Source organism: Fundulus heteroclitus, chromosome 22 (genome assembly GCF_011125445.2).
Source record: "Fundulus heteroclitus isolate FHET01 chromosome 22, MU-UCD_Fhet_4.1, whole genome shotgun sequence".
NCBI lineage: Eukaryota > Metazoa > Chordata > Actinopteri > Cyprinodontiformes > Fundulidae > Fundulus > Fundulus heteroclitus.
The window spans coordinates 6290648-6310150 of record NC_046382.1 but is presented as its reverse complement, the minus strand read 5'-3'; the positions used below and the strand labels follow the sequence as shown (position 1 = coordinate 6310150).

The 19503-nt window shown below is 45.1% G+C and overlaps 1 protein-coding gene across 2 annotated transcripts in view; it reads left to right on the top strand.

Moving 5' to 3' along the window:
• smoc2 (SPARC related modular calcium binding 2) overlaps nt 1-19503 on the top strand; it is a 42111-nt gene that overhangs the window by 22048 nt on the left and 560 nt on the right. Inside the window, exons 7-13 of one of the 2 annotated variants that reach the window (XM_036126523.1) lie at nt 1948-1983; nt 4378-4449; nt 6544-6730; nt 7742-7824; nt 13817-13916; nt 16625-16872; nt 17745-17782. In XM_036126523.1, the coding sequence (XP_035982416.1) occupies nt 1948-1983; nt 4378-4449; nt 6544-6730; nt 7742-7824; nt 13817-13916; nt 16625-16872; nt 17745-17782 (764 nt within the window). Of the gene's footprint in view, nt 1-1914; nt 1984-4377; nt 4450-6543; nt 6731-7741; nt 7825-13816; nt 13917-16624; nt 16873-17744; nt 17783-19503 lie in introns of both variants that reach the window. The other variant, XM_036126522.1, reaches the window with a different exon arrangement.

The following is a 19503-nucleotide window of genomic DNA, read 5'->3' as shown; positions in this document are numbered from 1 at the left end:
TGTGAGCTTGTCCTGCTCCAGGATGAGGGTCTATTTTGATAAGAATATTCAATTCAATTCAATTTTATTTATATAGCGCCAGTTCATGAAACATGTCATTTCAAGGCACTTTACAAAGTCAAATTCAATCAGATTATACAGATTGGTAAAAAAAAATCCTATATAAGGAAACCAGTTGGTTGCATCAAGTCTCTTCAAGCAGCATTCACTCCTCCTGAAAGAGCGTAGAGCCACAGTGGACAGTCGTCTGCATTGTTGATGGCTTTGCAGCAATCCCTCATACTGAGCATGCATGAAGCGACAGTGGAGAGGAAAACTCCCCTTTAACAGGGAGGAGAACCTCCAGCAGAACCAGAACCAGGCTCAGTATGAACGCTCATCTGCCTCGACCCACTGGGGCTTAGAGAAGACAGAGCAGAGACACAGAAAGCACAGAAGCTCACATTGATCCAGGAGTACTTTCTATGTTATATGGTAATAGAGGATGATCTGCCTCCCCTGATGATGTCACAGCTAACAGAACGCCAGACCAGGTGTACCTTCTATGAAGAGAGAAAGAGAGAGAACAAAAAGTTAAAAGCTGAAATAACAACAGACAATGCAAATTGGAGAACAGTAGGAGAACTAAGCAGAGTGAGAAAAATAGACCCTGATGTCCTCCAGTAGCCTAAGCCTATAGCAGCATAACTATAGAGGTACATTATGGTAGATATTAAGCAGGCTATGTAGAGACATACCAGACATACTACAATCGATTTAATTAAAGAGGCTGATTACAAATGCATGTCACACTGCAGGTTTTTATTTGTCGCACATTTTGATAAAAAAACAAAACTCTTTTTCTTCCTCTTCTGGGTTATACTCAACCTTTTGTTGATTTATCACTTCACATTTGAACAAAATGCATAAAAGTATTATTATTTTTGCACGGCGCTGTTCATGGCAGCCGTATTGATGTCAGATCTTAGGGCTGCAGACACCAAGCGTCTCGCTTTAAGAACAGTTTTAATTGCTTGAATTAAACCTTTTTTTTTTTCTTCTCCCAGATACTGGAATCATGTGCAGCTGACGACTGACAAGCGGCAGTAAAACTAATGCCTTCTGACCGCAAATAGCACGGGGCTTTCCTGGCAGATGCTAAGAGAGGTGTTACAGTCATGTAAAAGGCCACAAAGTAAAGATCCCTCATTAGTGGTTGACTGTAAATCCAGAACATAAATATGCCTTTGAAATGGCATTTCCATCCCTGGACGGAGGGGGATAATAGCGCGTCTGACTCAGCCGGCCTAGCCGTACGCGCTTCAGCGCAGTGAGCAGGCAGAAGATGACCGGCTGGTCCCAACAACCTCACATTTCAGTAAACTCTTCCTTTAGCATTGGAAGTTCACTGTTAAGGAAAGCTTTCTTTACGTGGACTCCCTGTTTGTGGCGTCTGAAGCAGGTCGGTGCTGCAGGGAGAGTGGCCCAGGCTGAGGTTAACCACACCGACTGCCCCCCCCCCCCCCCCCCCCCCCCTCCTACCACAGAGCAAACAAACAAAAACCAAACATACATTCTCAGATTTCCCTATGGTGACTGCTTCACCTCACACTCACCAACGCCAGCTTTCTCCTACAAACATTCCCACCTCCCTACAGCTTTTATATTCACGCCAAAGCACAGAGAAAAATGGCTGCCTCTATCTGTCCTCGTCTCTAATTGACTCTAATTGACCTCTGTTTGCCCCTTTTAGCGCTGCGGCCTCTGGGCTGACGGACCCCTGCTGGCTTCTCCTCTCAGCTTCCAACACATACAACCTGTTTCCATTCTGCTCCTCTTCACCACCCCCCCCCCCCTTCAATCCTTCTTGACTGGGCAACGTGCAAAACCACATTGTGACGTGTTGTTGAATCTTGCTAACATTTTTAATTGTAGTCTCCTTGCAAATATTCTCCATTCTAAATGCAGAACCGGTGGAGCCGCCGTCTCCTCCAGAGGACGAAGGTAAGCTGCTCTCAGGCAGAGAGAAACCTGTTACTCTCTTTATTTAAGCTCTATTCGCTGTCAGAGGCTCAGTCCCTCTGGCTGCACGGTGGTGGCAGCGTCATGATGTGGGGATGAACAGAGGCGCAGGAAACCAGAGCTCCAAATGTAAGATGGCAGACAGAGGGTCAATGTGGGGCGCAGAGAATAAATAGATTACGGGGAACCTGAGATCCAGGAGCTGATTTAATTTGGCCGTATCGAAAGTCTGACAGCAGATTTAGGGAGAAGTCAGGTTGATTGGGTTGGAGGGACACCAGAAACTCATTTATAATCCACGTCAGACATGGGGAGGATGTGAGGGTTTCCAGGCTGAAACACTCCAGAGTCATTATTTATGTCGCATCGCCTCTTGTGTCGGATGGACGTCTTACAGACAAGATGGTCGAAGGATCTGAATGTTAGGGGCTTTCCTTCAGACCCAACGCTATTACAGGCCTTAATCCGACCCGATGACTTGTTAATTATAGCAGAAAGGCTACTTAAAAAGATCAGAAACGGTTCATCAGATCTGCAACAGAGGAAGTTTTTTTAGACTCAACGTAAAGATGCAGATCTCTAGAATCATAGATTGACCCGTTTCTGCATCTCTGCCAGGGGACAGAAAGAAATGGCTTGTCTGCCTCCACAGCGTCTCACAGGATGGATGGAAATAGTAAACTTTGAACTGAAAGTTGGTGCATCTGCTGTTCTGGAGATATAGCCTCTCTCTGTAAATACATGAAAACCGTGTGGCTCTGAGGACGATGATCTGTGGGTTTCTCAGCAACAGAAACTCTGTCACTGAATCTTCTGACAGAGGAAGTATATATTTTTTTTATTGAAGTACAGTTTTGAACTAAACCTCCATATATGACCCCCTGCTAAAGTCGATTAGAAAATATTACATGTAGAACCGAGGATATCTTTACTAGTTGTTCTTTTCATGGTATTTAAAACAGGCATGTCATTTGTCTGAAGAAAAGGGGAAACATTGGCAGATATTCTTTAATTCACTGCCTCCCTAAATGGTTTATTTGCCATATTGTAATGGTAGCTTTGCTAATTCTGGATGGAGACAGAGTGGTCCGACCCAGTAGTAGCAAACAGAGACTCATCAGGTTAAACTCTGCCTTCAGCCAGACTGGCTGCCCTACATGCACTCATCCACACCCCTGGCTTCTGCTTACGGTCGTCTTCCTGCAGAGTTTAAACCAGAGAAATTTGGTCCGTACATTTGAGAGCGCCTGGGTTTGAGAGGCTGTGAGTTCCTTGAAGGATAATCTTTGGTTTATAACGATCGTTCTCTCAAAGCGTTGGATGCTCAGCCTCCTGGCGTCTCAGGTTCCTACTGAGTCTTCCTCCCGCTCTGATGATGTCATGATCCAGGACTAGTCTGTAGAGACGGCCATGTCTCTTTACGCTTACATCTTTCTCTACAGTGTGTTCGTCTTTCTGGTCCTCTTTGCTGCCTCATCCTCCATGGTAGCTCTGATGCTCATTGCCCTCCACTTCCTTCCCTCTGCACAGCTTAGCATGCAGACTCTGGATGCTGGATGGAAGAGGCTACTTGTCTTGATATCATTGGCTGCCATCTTCTCCACAGCCAGACTGTTAGAAACATCTAATGACCGCCAGAGATTAAGCATGCTGCTTTCTTTTACCCGTTTAACTACATTATCTGGGTGCTTCGTTCTTAGTTGTCGCTGACTTCTTTGTTCCTGCCTGTGAGATCTCAGTAGACCTATTGTCTGTCCTGATCGTCTGCAAAGTTAACTTCTCATAGTTTTAGGTGTGGTGAGGCCGTCGTTGCTCCGTCTGAACGAGATTCCAGAGTCCTTGCTGCACGTTCCAGTTCCATCAGTGACTCTGGGTCTCATTTTAGCCGTAAAGCTTCAGGTTATTCATGCGGAGGAGATGCTGGATGATGGCTTCCCCTTCATAGCTGGTAATTTATGTAACTCTCTGTGACGTTCTGAGGTCACGCTGCAGCAGAACAGGAGCAGGGACAGAGATATCAGCTTGGTATAAACCTTTACAACTGGCTTCTAATTGACCTTTACAACCTTTAGTTTATTATTTTGTATGTCCAGGATCCATCTGCACAGAGTCTGGTAGTCAGTTCAGCCTATGGAAACTTTATTGGAGTCATAAATTACATATTTAATTTCACATTTACATGTACGGATAAGCTGAGCATTGTCACCGATCAGACTGAGAACTCTCCTGGTAACAGCAGCCACCTGTAGCTTCGGTTTTCCACTCCTGGAGTTTGTAACAAAACAACCTGCATGTGTTTTACCGCGTGTAGCTCGTTCAAACGCCAGGATCGGCTCAGGTAACTCCCGTTAACGCAGCCGCTGTCATTTCTTTCAGACGTCACTTCCCCGTACCCCGACCTGTGGTTGGAGCAGGTCCGCAGCCGGCAGAACAGATCCAGATCGTCATGTGAGTTTAGTTTTTTTATTATTCTTTGATGTTGAAGTTCGGGATGTGTTCAAACGCCGGCAGAGAGCCCGCTTTGAGCCGGTCCGTCGTGTGTAAGCAATCATAGTTTGAGGCCGTTCCTGTCTTTTAAGGACAGATGCCGGGTTGTGAAGCCAATAGATCTTGGTGTTGAAGTGCGTCGGGCTTTGAGGATCTGCTACGCTGCGGTTTCTAGTATTGCTTCAAACCTGTAATTATCACCACATGGCACACATACAGGATCCCCCGCTCTTCTCTTTTTACGCACGTGTGTTTATCTTTATACCAGTTTCAAGCTCATGGGGGAAATATGTTGGTTTCTATAATTTAGACTGGCCCATAGATGAGAACCTTCTGTGCCTGTGTGGGTCTGAGCATGAATCCCATTATCATAATTTACAACCAATAATAAGCCTGAGAAATACTGCATTGGTGGTTTTGATTACCATATGCTCTTTGGAGTATCGGGGTGAAAAAAAAAAAAAAACGCCCCGGCCCCAACAAAGTGAGCCCATAAAGAGGCACTGGAGGGAAGAGGGTTACAGTAGAAAGTGTGGAGGTATTTCATTCGGTCTCTTTTGTGTGGCTGAAGATCCGCTGTGAAAAAAATAAGCAAAGAAAAAAAAAAGAATATGCATAATCCCACGGCGGCTTCAGAGCCTTTAGGCACGCACCAAAGGGAGGGAGGGCTTGGCAATAAAAGTCCTCCTTTCTTTTCTGACTTCAGGGCTCTTATCTTTGTTGGAGAGCTGACTGAAAGCAGGCTGCAGAGGCTCTATAAAATACACTTTCACCCCCATTAAGCCCACCGCCTTTTTCTCAGTACGCAAACAAAAGACACGATCACAAAGAGTTGCTTCATTAATGGAGAATTGGAGCACGTGAATATATAGACTGCTGGAGGTGATCAATGAGCTGCGTCTGTCTCATCCGTCTCTCTCACACACACACACACACACACAGAGCTACAAAGGCCATGAGGAGTGTCCAAATATTTACTCAACGGAAAAGGGAGCTGTACTCAGTCATTAGCCTGTTAATATCCAGAGACAGTGTCATGGGGGGGGGCTGATGTGGCGGCCTGCACACAAACGTCTCGTCCTCAACAATCTCTCATATAATAAGTGTGCAGAGAGGACCGCCGCCTTTATTTAGCCAATAAATGAAAATAAATTAGGTGTGTTGCATTTGGCGGACATCCAAAAGTATCTGCCTGGCCTGATTAAGAGTTCTCCTTAATAGGCTATAAACACATCCTGCTGTTTAGACTGAAAATGGAAGTTTTTCCAGAAGTCGTGCCGCTCCGGAGTTAAAGCTTACGTTGTCGGGTTGGGTGGAATCGGATCGAGGCGCAGACAAGAACTCGGGAGTCGCATGTTGCTAGGTGGTGATGTTTATTAAAATGATAAAACAAGACCTACAGAGAGACAGGGAAACTTCGATGGCCGAAGCAGAGTAGATACATGGAGGAAGACGGAGGACCTGACAATTGGTAATGACTCGGCTGACGATATATATATAGGAGGGGAAAGGGGAGCGGTAGCAGGTGGCAGTAAATACCCAGGTGAGAAGAGTGAGATCTAATTAACAGAGGGAAAGCAGGGCCGAGAGCTGGCAGGGGCAGAGGGAGAACTGAATCTAACAGGGAAGCGTGAGAAGGCCAGATCTGAGGGAACAAACTAACTAAACTAAGGAAGAGTAGAACTAACAGCACTACTAACATAAAGAAGAGACGCTAACAGGAACCACTTCTAACAATCACAAGAATGCATAATAAACATAAATACTGAACAGAAACAGAACGAAAGAAAGGCAAGCAGAAAATAAAGACCTACTAAAACAATAAAGAACATAAGCTAACTAGACAGGAACTGAATCTAACAGATACCAGCGTATATAATTAACATAAATACTGGACAGAAAACTAAACAGATGACATAAATGAGGATCTAGGGAACAACCAGACTGCGGGATCCCCAGGGAGGTACAATAACTAATCAAGCCCCTGGGTATCCTGACACAGATGTGGATGGAGCGCCTGTCTGATGGTTTGTGTTACCTCTGATCTCTCTCCAGCGTCGTCGTGTGACCAGGAGCAACAGTCCGCCCTGGAGGAGAGGAGGCAGCGTAACAACGACGCTGTGTTTGTGCCAGACTGCGCCCAAGGCGGGTTCTACAAGCCGGTCCAGTGCCACCCCTCCACCGGCTACTGTTGGTGTGTGCTGGTGGACACTGGACGGCCAATACCGGGGACTTCAACCAGGTGGGCCACAAATACCAGAAATCAAAGGCAACTGTGAGGTATTCCTGTTTGGGAGGGACTAACCTTCTTTAACTAGAGGACCTGCAGTTTAAATGCTGTGTGAATGCTTTCAACTGAAGCAAGGCTGCCAACTCTCACTCCTGTGGAGTGACACTGAAGCTTTTCCTCTATCTATCTCTCTCTCTCTGTCCCCTCAGACACATTTCACACAAAAAAAAAAAAAAATCTTGTATTTTAAGCAACTGCTACTTTTAAGAGTGTTTCCAAAACTTTCCAAAACATTCCAGGTGCATTCATGAAATTTAAATCAGCTACATGGTCGTACCTGGCTAATTCCATGAAAGTCACGTGACCAGGTTCTATGGAGGTTCTGTTAAAGTACCTGGAAGGTTTCACAAAAGGTACCTTCGTAAATCTTGTGAAATTGGATGGCTGAGTTCCAAGGAGGTTCCATTAAAGTTTCTAAACCTGCAGGTCTGACCTCGACATGCCGACGGACACCTGTGCTGCAGGTGACCGAGAGGGGCTCAATGGTCTGGATAACAGCAGGTCAGAGATCAGCTGAGGACTAGCTGCACTCTTATTAGGCTACATTGCAAGGTATCACATTAACGAGAGTCCAGGCAGAGTGCCAGAAGGCACATTAAGGGCGCTCATGGAGGATTTTCCTCCTTGTCACAGACTCGCTTTTTGACCCCGCCGGACACGAGCAACAAGGACAACGCTGTCTCTCAGGGAGGCCACGGAGACATGCTTGTGTCCCATGCTCCCTGGCTGCCTCTCCTCTTCTATCACAATCCATCTCACCACTTCCAAATCCTTCCCATCTTTTTGGATCAGTTTCACAGTCCCCTGGTTCACCACAGAACGATCATTTGAATCCCTAAGATTCAACCGACCGGGGTCACTGGAAAACGGGATTCCTCTGATTTTACGACCAGGGCTTCGCCGGTCGTTGTAAACACTTTGGTCCATCGCAACCTTGACTCCTCACTTCGCATTCTTTCACAGGTATGAGCAGCCAAAGTGTGACGGTAATGCCAGGGCCCATCCAACTAAACCAAAGGACCCTTATATAACCAGACATCTCCAAGGTACGTCTCCAGTTACTGGAATTTGTCTCTATTTTTCCTCTTACTCCAGACCACATGGGGATTTTCTTCTTTTTTTTTTTACCACTTGGCCTCCAACTGCTGCCAAGCTTCCAGAGCTTTGATAACAATGTGTGTGTGTTTGTGCGTGTTAGTGTGTGCGGACATCATTAGCACCGATGGTCAAGGAAAAGCTTGATAAAGAGGCGAGGATTACCAGATAGCAGCCTTCATTGGTCAATAAGCAGGGAGACAGAGACGGATTGGGGTGGTGGTGGGGTGGGGGGGGAGGATTAATCTTCAACTGACACTGGAGCTGGAGGACAGCGAATGAAAGCAGTGAGGAGGAACAGCAGGGAGGTGAGGGGGAGATATCGGATAATAGGATGCCAGAGACAGGTGGTGATACTATGACTGATAGCGAGGCAGATAGCTAAATTAAAAGCAGGAGATCCATTTGGGGGCAATGTTCACATGGTTGTCTTAATGACACAAAACTACTTTAAAGGAAGATTTGCAGGTTAAAATCTGAACCATGTCTGATGTTTGGCCACTTCAATCATATTGTAAGATGAACAGAATTATAGGCATGACACAGGGATATTACTCTTAGCAAGTTTTTAGATTATGAAAGATAAGAGAACGTACCAACAACACCAAAAAACAGCCATTTATTCAATTCAATTCATTTTTATTTATATAGCGCCAATTCATAATACACGTCATCTCAAAGCACTTTCCAAAGTCAAATTCCATCAGATCCTCCAGGTTGGTGAGAAAGTTTCCTCTCTAAGGAAACCCAGCAGGTTGCATCAAGTCTCTCCAAGCAGCATTCACTCCTCCTGAAAGAGCGTAGAGCCACAGTGGACAGTCGTCTGCATTGTTGATGGCTTTGCAGCAATCCCTCATACTGAGCATGCATGAAGCGACAGTGGAAAAGAAAACTCCAGCAGAACCAGAACCAGGCTCAGTGTGAACGGTCATCTGCCTCGACCCACTGGAGTTTCACCTAGACTTACCCATATCTACAGTCAGAGTGATAATTAAAAACACTCGGATCTGTCAGAGAACAGGCTGGACGGGGTTCTAAATTTATCTGCTTACTGTGTCCAGAGGTGACGACGGCGTTGCCAAAAGCTCGGAACCGCCCCTAGATCCAGAACCGGAACCTGACGAGATCCAAAAATTATTCACCAAAAAAACAAATCAACCTGTTTGATCCACCAGGGATTTCAAAAACATATTATTTCTTTATTTGTGATATTTTATCCACTAAATAAATGTACTTAACTTAGTGTGAGATTGCGCTGCTGCAGTTTAATGCCGCTGAATTGTTCAATCTTCATTTGTTTCTCGGGACATATCGGACCGTACACACATATAGTTACGGCCTTCAGTAAACTCACATCTGGTTTCTGCTGGCGAGGGTTTCATCCAGAGCGGTTCGCTGAAGGGAGGCTAATGCTAGCGGGTTTACTCTCAGCTTTGGTCTAAATCGTCCATTATTGAACTCAGCGTTTCTCTACATGGTTCCATCCAGTGTCCGAAATTAACTTCCTAGTTCATCGTCCAAGTTGGCCGATAGATGTAAGAATCAATCGGCCAAGCATATATTTACCAGCCAAAATATTAATTCTGACTGACTCCTGCTAAATATCTCCACATAATCCCGCTACGTAACTAGCCTGAGCTAAACGCTAGCTGTTAGCAAACGGACATGACGTAGCTGCTGTAGTTCTCGCGTGCGAATATGTGAATGTTTGTGTACGTTTGTTGTCATACGAGCTGAAAGCAGCAGAAAATAAAGAAGAGTCCCCCCAAACGATGACTGAAAAACACTAATTATTTGGTGCAAACATTTACTCGCCATGCGGCAGCTAGCCCTCTGAAATTTACTCGCCAAACGGTAAATTTACTCACATTTGGCGTCTCGCGAGTGTTAATTTCGGACCCTTGTTCCCGCTGATGATAACACTTCATAACGGTAGCGTTTTGCGTTGAATGTTGTAATTTCAGTCCGACCTCTGTGTACGGAGCACGGTCACATGACAACGACGAAGGGAAAGCTGCAGCGTCCCACACAGTCTCTCTTTCACTTCAGCACCGTTTTGACATGAAAACTGTGCATCGGTTTTACACTCCAGGTTAAAAGGTTCCTTTTTGTTTTTGGAAAGTATTCCTGCAACTTGCTGCAACAAAACCAGTAAAGCTGGTGTGGCGCTGCGGTTTGCCAGCTTCTGCCTGTAAACGAATCCTTGGTTAAACCCGAACATTTATTGGCAAATCGGCTGTTTTTTATGCTCCTTTTTTTTTTTGTTGGTTTGGTAAACATTTTAATAATCCAGCAGCACACCAACAGAGCTGCCTCTGTGCCCCTTCTCATCCACAACTGTTTATGTAACGCGGTGCCAGGGAACGCTCCAGGGTATGCGCTCTGCTCGCAGGTGCTGGGCGTAGCAGAACGGCTCTCCGTCTCCGCGCAGACGGCATCGGGGACTCTTGGACGTTTTCACGAAGAGCAGAGAGACAATGAGGTCACAGATAAATTCCTCTCCGGCTGCCAAATACCTTTCGTCTTTGCTCTCGAGTGGCACGTGTGGAGACAGAAAACCAACTCTGCTGCAGGAACGACTGCTGAAGACCTGTTGTGATACAGCAAATAAAACTCCGTGCATTTATGAATACAGGCACACACACTTCGTTCTAAAGCTGCCCAATTGACTCGCATAATAGGAACCTGGTTTCCAGTTAGAGAAGAAGCCAGGATTTAGTCAAAAACAAACAAACCGTCTTGTTTTCCTTGTAGGGCAGTTGCGTCAGCGACTGTAAACCTGGTCGCTGTGCAAACACAGAATAATTATAAATGTTGCCTCTGCATCGCTGCAGCCCATTTGCTGTTGAAGCGCTGGTGTTGAGAGGTTTATGGGGCGAGAAGCGAGAGCGGAGCGACTTGCCATGGAAAGGGGAGGACAGGAAAGCCGAGCCGCTGGCTGGCTGGCTCGTTGGAGCGGGATGGTCGGGCAGCGTCGGGGCAGGCGTCCTAAGCTGTGGCTGCGAGTGCTGACAGGGTTCTGCTCCGTGTGGCTCCGCAGAAACACTGCTTCTTCTTAAGAGCAAAGCACGGGCGCGCACGTAGAAACACACACACACGCACTGGCAAACCTTAAGCAGACGTGTAGAGGCCGGCTCAGCTATTACTTTCTTTTTAATTTACTGCCTTTTGCGAACCTGTTCGTACCCCTAAACCTTTTCAAATGTTGTCCCGGTATCCCTGTAACCCTCTACGAGTTTCACTGGGGTTTCGTTACGATAAACTAACACAAAGCACAGCATGACTGCGAGGTGGAAGGAGAATAATTCATGGTTTTACCTAAAAAAAAAAAAATCTAAAAAAAGTGTGTCCTCAAATCCACCTAAACCAGGCAACTCTGGAGGAGCTGAAAGGATCTGCAGCTCAGGTGGGATGATTTTTTTTTCAGACAGGAGTGGCATAAAGTCACAAGAAGTCATGTTTGCAAGACTGAGACTGAAGTCATGAAGGAGACACACGTGGCAGAAGGTGCTCCGGTCAAATGAGACCAAAGCCAGACTTTATTGCCAGCGCCTGACGGTAAAATGGATGGAGCTAAAGGCTAAAGACAAGACAGCGGTGGACTTAACCTGTTAGAGGCTGCAGGAGACTGGAGACGTGAGCGGAGGTTCAGTTTCCTGCAGAAAATCAACCAAAAACCTGCAGTCAGAGCCACAGTGGAAGGGTTGAGACCGCAGAATATTGGACTAAAAGATAGCTGAAAATCTGTGGCAAGGCTTAAAAACATCATCTCACTAGAGCTTTCCATCCCATCTGACGCAGTTTGAGCTTTTTTGCGAAGACGGACGGTCAAACATTTCAGCCTCTAGATGTGCAGAGCTGGTGGAGACGTGTGGCAGAGAAACTGCAGCAAAACGGCGGTTCTGCAAATGATCGACTCAGAGTGGATGAAATCAAATGCAAACCACAGTTTTCTAATTTTTATTTGCATGCATGCATTTCCCTCCCCTCCCATCGTTGCATTACTTGCTGTTGGTCTGTCGCATGTATTCCCCAAAATAATGCAAGTTGTTATTGATGACAGATTGTGACCAAACGGGAGACACCTTCTCAGTGTGAATCTCTGCTGCATCTGGTAAACCTGCGTATAATACAGCTACGGTAACTGTAAACGGAGACATGAGCCATTTGCAGCCCTAAAATAAACGTGAAACAGCTCCAGTGAATTTCCTCAGAATGACAGCAGGCGCATTAGCGTCCTGCCCCGCAGTTCAACACTGTCCAGACAGACGCAGGCGCTAGTTTGTCTCGGCCCCAGCAAAAAAAAGCCTTTTTACTGCCAAGAGGAAGCGGCTAACGCTTTACCTGATGGCTTCCCCCTCAGAACGAAGTGCAGACGCGCTCGGATTCCTGCGTCATTACAGAGAGCGCCGGTCGCGTCCAGCAGCGTCTCCCACAAAGCTGGGCCGGATAATAACGCTTTTCCTCCTGACGAGGACATTCTGGGAGCGTCTAGACCGCGGGTCAACGACCTTTACCATCCAGACAGCCACTTTTACCCTCGCTCCAGCCAAATAAAATGCTTTAAGAGCCGCAAATTTTAGGTGACAGCTTGTAATTTTCAGTTAATATCTATTTTGGGTAATTTATCGTCGTTCTCAAAGAAAAAAAACATTTGATTTCTATTTTTAGGAGCTAGAATAAACCTAAGGACAGGGAAAATGGATCTAAAAGAACATTACTGGTGGTTTTGTGTCAATCTGTGGTGCAATTATTCCATGAAAAACCTGAAAAACTGCAAAAACCTGAACGTGCCTTGGTTATGAAGAACCACTAACGGCTCCGGAGACGCCGGTTCCAGAACCCTAACCTAGACTGATTCCCCCCAAGAGGCTCTGCACGGTACCGCCTCATCCAACAACAGACGCTTTGCCGGCTCTGGGTCATGGGTAACAAGACCAGAACAGATATTTCAGCCTTCAGCTCCTCCACCTGTTAGAGGGGAGCGAAGCATACCATTATCTGCCGCTCAGGAGAATCTGGCCCCACAGGCGCTGGCCGTAAAACAAGAGCAGGAACCCGGAGAATCTCCTGTTCCCTGCAGGCCCATGAGAGGGAAGCCAGACTGTGAGAAAGATCCTTCACAGCCTCCAGCTCTCCTGGAACATCCCTGGTCAAGTCGCTCTTAAAACTATACGGCCTGACAGACAATTACTGTCATTAGTTCGCGCTAACGCCGAGTTTTCTCATCGTTCTGCTCGTAATAATCCTCCCTTGTTTATTTTAACCAGGTGACAATGACGGACTCTATTTGACGGTTTGGCTAAGCTCACTCTTGCTTATTTTAGTCATTTTTTTTAAAAAGCTAATCTTACCCCAGAATATCAGTGGTGGTTGTTGTGCATGGTTCAGCTGCAGAACACTGCAAAAACAAAACCAAAAATAAGTCAAATTTTCTTAAAATGAGTGCATTTGTCCTTGATATGAGCATGCAATTAAGATGATCTGCCAATGGAATAAGATTTTTGCACTTAAAATGGGAACAACTCATCTCCGTCATCTTATTTCAAGTGCAGGATGTCTAATTATCTTATTTTAGGGATCAAAATACTCATTCCATTGGCAGATCATCTTATTTGCCTGCTTAAATCAAGGACAAATGCAGTAAGTTCAAGAAAATGTGACTTATTTTTAGTTCTGTTTTTGAAATGAAGGACAACGTTTAGTCCAACGTCTTTGAATCGAGTGATTCTCTGAGAGCAACCTGATGCTTCAGCAGAGAAAGTAGCGTTTAATCTGTACTTTTAATGAACAACATTCATCAGGTTCCCAGCAGGGGCCTTTATTTCCTCGATGCAACGCTTTCAGCCGGGAGGCTTGAACCCTCGGTCCCGTGTGAACTGCATGCTCCTACAAACTCCCGTCTCTCTGTGCTGAATTCTTTTTTTTTTTTTTTTTTTGCAGGCTGTCCCGGGGCGAAGAAAACAGAGTTCTTGACGAGCGTTCTCGACGCGCTGTCGACAGACATGGTGCATGCTGTCACAGATCCAGCATCCGCCGGAAGGTAGGGAAGTGCAAACGCTCGTCTTTGCTTATGCACAGCGGTGGGAACGGGCTCTTAGCCTCGAGGCATGGAGGCCGTTTGCTCTTCTAACGTGTTGGGATTACCTCACCTGCAGGGCAGTGAGAACAGGTGCATGTTAATATGTCAGGATGTCTTTGATCAGTTTGTGTTTCATTTGTGTCGGTAATCCAGTTTAAAAAGTGAAACTCATAGATTTATTACACACTGAGCATTTATTTGTGTTGTCCTAACCTCATACTGGTGGTCATAGCTTACAGCCGAAGAGAAAAAACACTTTACTCATAACATTAGACAGTGGATATAAAAATGCTGCATGTTCATCTCAAAATTCAATTCAATTTAATTCAATTTTATTTACATAGCGCCAATTCATGAAACATGTCATCTCGAGGCACTTTACAAAGTTAAATTTAATCATATTATACAGATTGGTCAAAAATTTCCTATATAAAGGAACCAGTTGATTGCTTCAAAGTCTTGACAAGCAGCATTCACTCCTGGAGAAGCGTAGAGCCACAGGGAGAGTCGTCTGCATTGTTGATGGCTTTGCAGCAATCCCTCATACTGAGCAAGCATGAAGCGACAGTGGGAAGAAAAACTCCCCATTAACGGGAAGGAAAACCTCCGGCAGAACCGGGCTCAGTATGAACGGTCATCTGCCTCGACCGACTGGGGGTTACAGAAGACAGAGCAGAGACACAACAAGACAGACAAAAAAGCACAGAAGCACACATTGATCCAGTAATCTGTTCTACATTAGATGGTAATAGCGGGTGAGCCGTCTTCTCTGGATGATGTCACAGTTAACAGAACGCCAGACCAGGTGTACCTTCTATGAAGATAAAAGAGAGAGAGCAAAAAGTTAAAAGCTGAAATGACAACAGTCATTTCAATGTAATACAATGCAAAACTGGAGAACAGTAGAAATCAGTAGAGTGAGAGAAATAGGCCCTGATGTCTTCCAGTAGCCTAAGCCTATAGCAGCATAACTATAGAGGTAGCTCAGAGTAACATAAGCCACTCTAACTATAAGCTTTATCAAAAAGGAAAGTTTTAAGATTAGTCTTAAAAGTAGACGGGGTGTCTGCCTCACGGACCAAAACTGGGAGTTGGTTCCACAGGAGAGGAGCCTGATAGCTAAAGGGTCTGCCTCCCATTCTACAATGGGAGACAGGTTTTCTATAATTGAAAATGCTCCAATTATACTGCTGTGAGATGAAATGAGGCCATGATAAATCCTTACAGTATTATCCACCTTTAGTGTGACCTCTGACCTTTTCAGTCAAATCCCACCGAAAGAAAAACAGAAAATGAAACAAATGTTGTGGTTGTATGTGTTTATAAAGGATCCCACTGATTAAAATGTGGATCGTCGAATTAGCTGAGGATAGTCATGGAAAGTTTGGTGTCTGGTCGTTCCGCGTCAATGCTGTTCCTTCTGGCACGGGGCGTCCCAACCAGAGCCGGCCCAAGGCAGAAGCAAACTTAGCCGCCCCATCGCAGGCATATAATGATAGCCATTGGCAGGATTGTAACTCACAGCCTAAACTGAAGGTTTGGCACAGATCCGCTGAGTGTGGACTGCAGCTGGACAGACGGGCTTTCTTTGGATTAAGACACTGAAGCAAAGACAAATTCACCAACGTCTTACCAAAGTGAAAAACATCTGGACTGTTGCTCAGTGCTCTGAGGTCAACCTTTCAGATTTAAGCAAAGTTTATATTTCACTAGAGAACCAAGGACCCAGAGTCTGGAGGAAGAGTGGAGAGGCTCAGAACCCAGGCTGGCTTTAATCGGGTCGAGAACCAGAGCAGCATCTGATTCATGCTTCCTTCTGCTTAGAAGTCTGATGGAGATGCTGATTTTGTTTGGTACCTGCCCACGCTGCCAGAACCCAGGTCCACTTGATTTAAAAAGGACATTTTTAAAAACTGTTTGTTTAACCAAAGTTCTGCACTAAAGACAGAAAGCTCATGTAGACAAATAATAATAATAATAATAATAATAATAATGATGATGAATTGAAACAAAAAACAATGAAAGCAGAAATAAAATGGCTCTCAAAACAGGTGTTTTTAAGGGAGACTTTAAAGCCGAGAGAGAATAAGTTTGACTTTTAATGGCGAAGTGTTGCGTAGCTGTGGAGCCACGGCTAAAAAAGCCCACTCTCCTCTGGGCTTTGGCCTCGTTTCTGGCAGCAGAAGCTGGTCTGATCTGATCTAAGGGCCCGCGGTGAAACCAGCTGAAGCAGGTGAGGAAGGACCGGAGGAGTACCAACATCAGCTTTATCGGCCATTGTGTCACTTTATTGATTGACAAGGCGGCTCATTAAAAGCAAGCCGGACTTCCTGAACACCTCAGCAGAACTACAGGCAGATCTCCTCCATGCCGCGCCGCATTAATGCAGTAATGCAGGCAAAAGGAGCCCCAACCAAGCACTGAATTAGTAAACTGTACAGTACAGGGACAAACTTTTTACCAGAAAACATTTTCGTAATAGTTTCCTTAAATAACTTCAATTTCTTAGAAACTAAAAGCTGGGTTTTCGTTAGCTGGAATCCAAGATAATCAAAATTAACAAAACAAAAAACATAAAATACATCAATCTGTGCTGTGTTTTGCTGTTTGCTCTGTACTACTAAGGTAAATGTGGGTTTTACTGACATGCAGCCGTCCCTGTCCCTCAGGATGGCGGAGCCCGACCCCAGCCACACCCTGGAGGAGCGGGTGGTCCACTGGTACTTCAGCCAGCTGGACAAGAACGGCAGCGGGGACATCGGGAAGAAGGAGATCAAGCCTTTCAAGCGTTTCCTGCGCAAGAAGTCCAAGCCCAAGAAGTGCTTGAAGAAGTTTGTGGAGTACTGCGACATCAGCAACAACAAGGCGCTGTCCCTGCAGGAGCTGATGGGATGCCTAGGGGTGACCAAGGAAGAGGGTGAGCTGAACCGGGACAGCCGCAAAGTCCCTCCACTTTTAATCATTTCCCAGGCAGCAGGAATATTAACAGCAGCTGAAGTTAAATAATCTAAATTAATGTCAGGCAACTTCTGCATCAACTGATTAACTGAAACCAAGAAACAAATCAAAAGCTAACCATTAATTAAACGAATTAAAACTAATGCAATCAACACCTGATGAAATATCGTAAAATAAGAATTAACAACTTTATAACTGATTAAAAAAACAAAGAATTACCAGCAGTTTATCGGTTTCTCAGCTGCTGGAAAGATTGTGAATCTTAAATCTGAATCATATTGTCTCACACTGATGTAAGAAGAAAAACTGGAGAAGGAAAGGAGTCAAAGTCTGGAATCGATCAAAGTTGTCAGAACTGTCGTCGCCGTAGAGCAAATACTGTTTCAGGGGTCATGGACACGGCCTGGGTCTCTGTGGACATCTGGTTCTGTCCTCATCAGCTGTCCGGTCGGTCCCAGTGCAGTTCCTTCTGGCACGGGGCGTCCCATCCAGAGCCGGCCCAAGGCAGAAGCGAGCTTAGCCGCCCCATCACAGGCCTCACGTAACTGCTTGGATTTTGACACAGAGCACAGACCTCAGATTCTTATATTTGTTTATGGAGGATGAGAAACTATTACATTTCATTTGATTGTTTCAGCAGAAGTAAATACATTTTAATTTTAAGATTCAAAGGAATTGGCGAGTTTACTTTGCATAAGTGCAAAATATGATCTTCTTAGTTTGATTGTTGGTTCCCATTGGCTCAGGTCTTTCCTTTCCAAGGACTTTTCTTGCAAGGATCTGACAGTGTTGCCAGTTTTTAGGTGACTAACATCTCTTTTTGTCTCACAGGGGCCAAATCTGGGGAAGACCTACCTTCCAGTAAACTAGTAAGTAAAGAGCTCGTCGTGTACAAGTGGAACAATTAGCTGCATGCGCTAAAAGCACCAAATCTAACGGCTTTCAACTCATTTCAGTTTATTCCCAAATCTCTGATTCAAATCAAACATCATCTCGACATATGTTAAGACGAAGGCCCCGCTCCCACTGACCAGGTCAGGCGATTTAGAACCAGTGGAGACGCGCAGATCTGATCTTTTCACCTCACATTTCACCCACTTCCATACGTGGTCCTGAATCCCATGAGATTTGATTCGTATCAAATCTCATGGGATGTGACAGATTTAATGCGTCCTTGACGTCACTTTCAATCGACAAGTATCGCAACGTTGCGCCAGCAGCAGCTGATAGCAGTTAGCATTAGCAGTTGCTAATGCTAACTGCTAATGCTAACTGCTATCACCTCTGGGCTTGCCATCAGTGCCACTGCTCAGTGCTGACAGAGGAAAAATGATTGCGACTAGTGCCCGGACCTTGAAATCGAGAGGAGAGGCGTGGATATTGTTGAAAGTTGCCCTCGACTTTCTAAAGTTAGGAATAAACTCCGTCTATTACTCTGTGTAAAATGCTCCATAAATGAGTTTCACTTTCTTTTTATTTACCCTTTATTACAAGCTGACACAATAAATGGCTTTGGTGGGACACTTCAATCCATATAACATATTTCTTCCATGTTTGCTCGACCAAAGCGGGCTGCATGAACTCATTAATATTGTCCTTTCGCGCATGCGAGTCAGAATTTTAAAAGTAAAGGGAAACAGCCTTGCAAAAAAATTGTAATTGAGCATTAAGACCTACAGTGGGAACGTGTCCAGTTACAGGCAATCCAGAGTTTTCACTTTTCCACATTTTTACCAGTGTATTCAAAATAAAAAGCTTCTGTTCAACACTTCTTGAGCGTGTCTCTAGAAGCTCGGCCCTCCTTTCCTTGGGTTTCACCCACTGTTTATCTCTGCAGATCGTCTCAGTCCGGTTGGACTTGGCAAATTGTTAACCAGACATTTTTAGGTTTTTGGCCAAGGCCCATCAACCCAGATTACTCGTGTTTGTTCAGGCAAACAGATCCTGGGAGGATCCTGGCTGTTGCAAACTGAACGGCTTTTTGGGAATTAATTTCTTGACTCCTTCTCCAAATTTGCACTTTCACACTCTGCGGAGATCTCCTTTGGGTCCGTGGCTTGGTTTCTGTTATGATGTGCGCTGTCGACTGTGGGACCGGATTTAGACGGGTCCGTTCCAGTCCAGTCCACTAAATGCACCACAGACAGGTTCCCATCAAGTGGTGGAAACATGTGAAACATGATCTTTGGAAACAGGATGCAAATGTTTATGAATATGTGAGCTCAACGCTGCCGTTAATGGGGGGTTGTGTGTTGCATTTAGAGTGAAAAACCGTTTCAACCCACTTTGGTAACCTGAATGTTAAACATAACTAAATGTGGGAAAAATTAAGGTCCATTCCATTGCCATCATTTAGACAGTTTCAAATTCAATTACATGATTTCTCCTTCCATCCTAATAATAAAACAACACCAATGAATCATCTAAGACACCCCACGCGACTGCAGCAATTCCTCGCAGCAATCCCTCATCTACAGTCTTATTGTTGCGTAGATTCATCTGTTTAGGTGTCACAGGTCAGAAATGTGACTCGTTTAGATAGGATTATTGAGGAAAGCCGTAGAAAAACAAACCTGTTAGGCTGACAGAA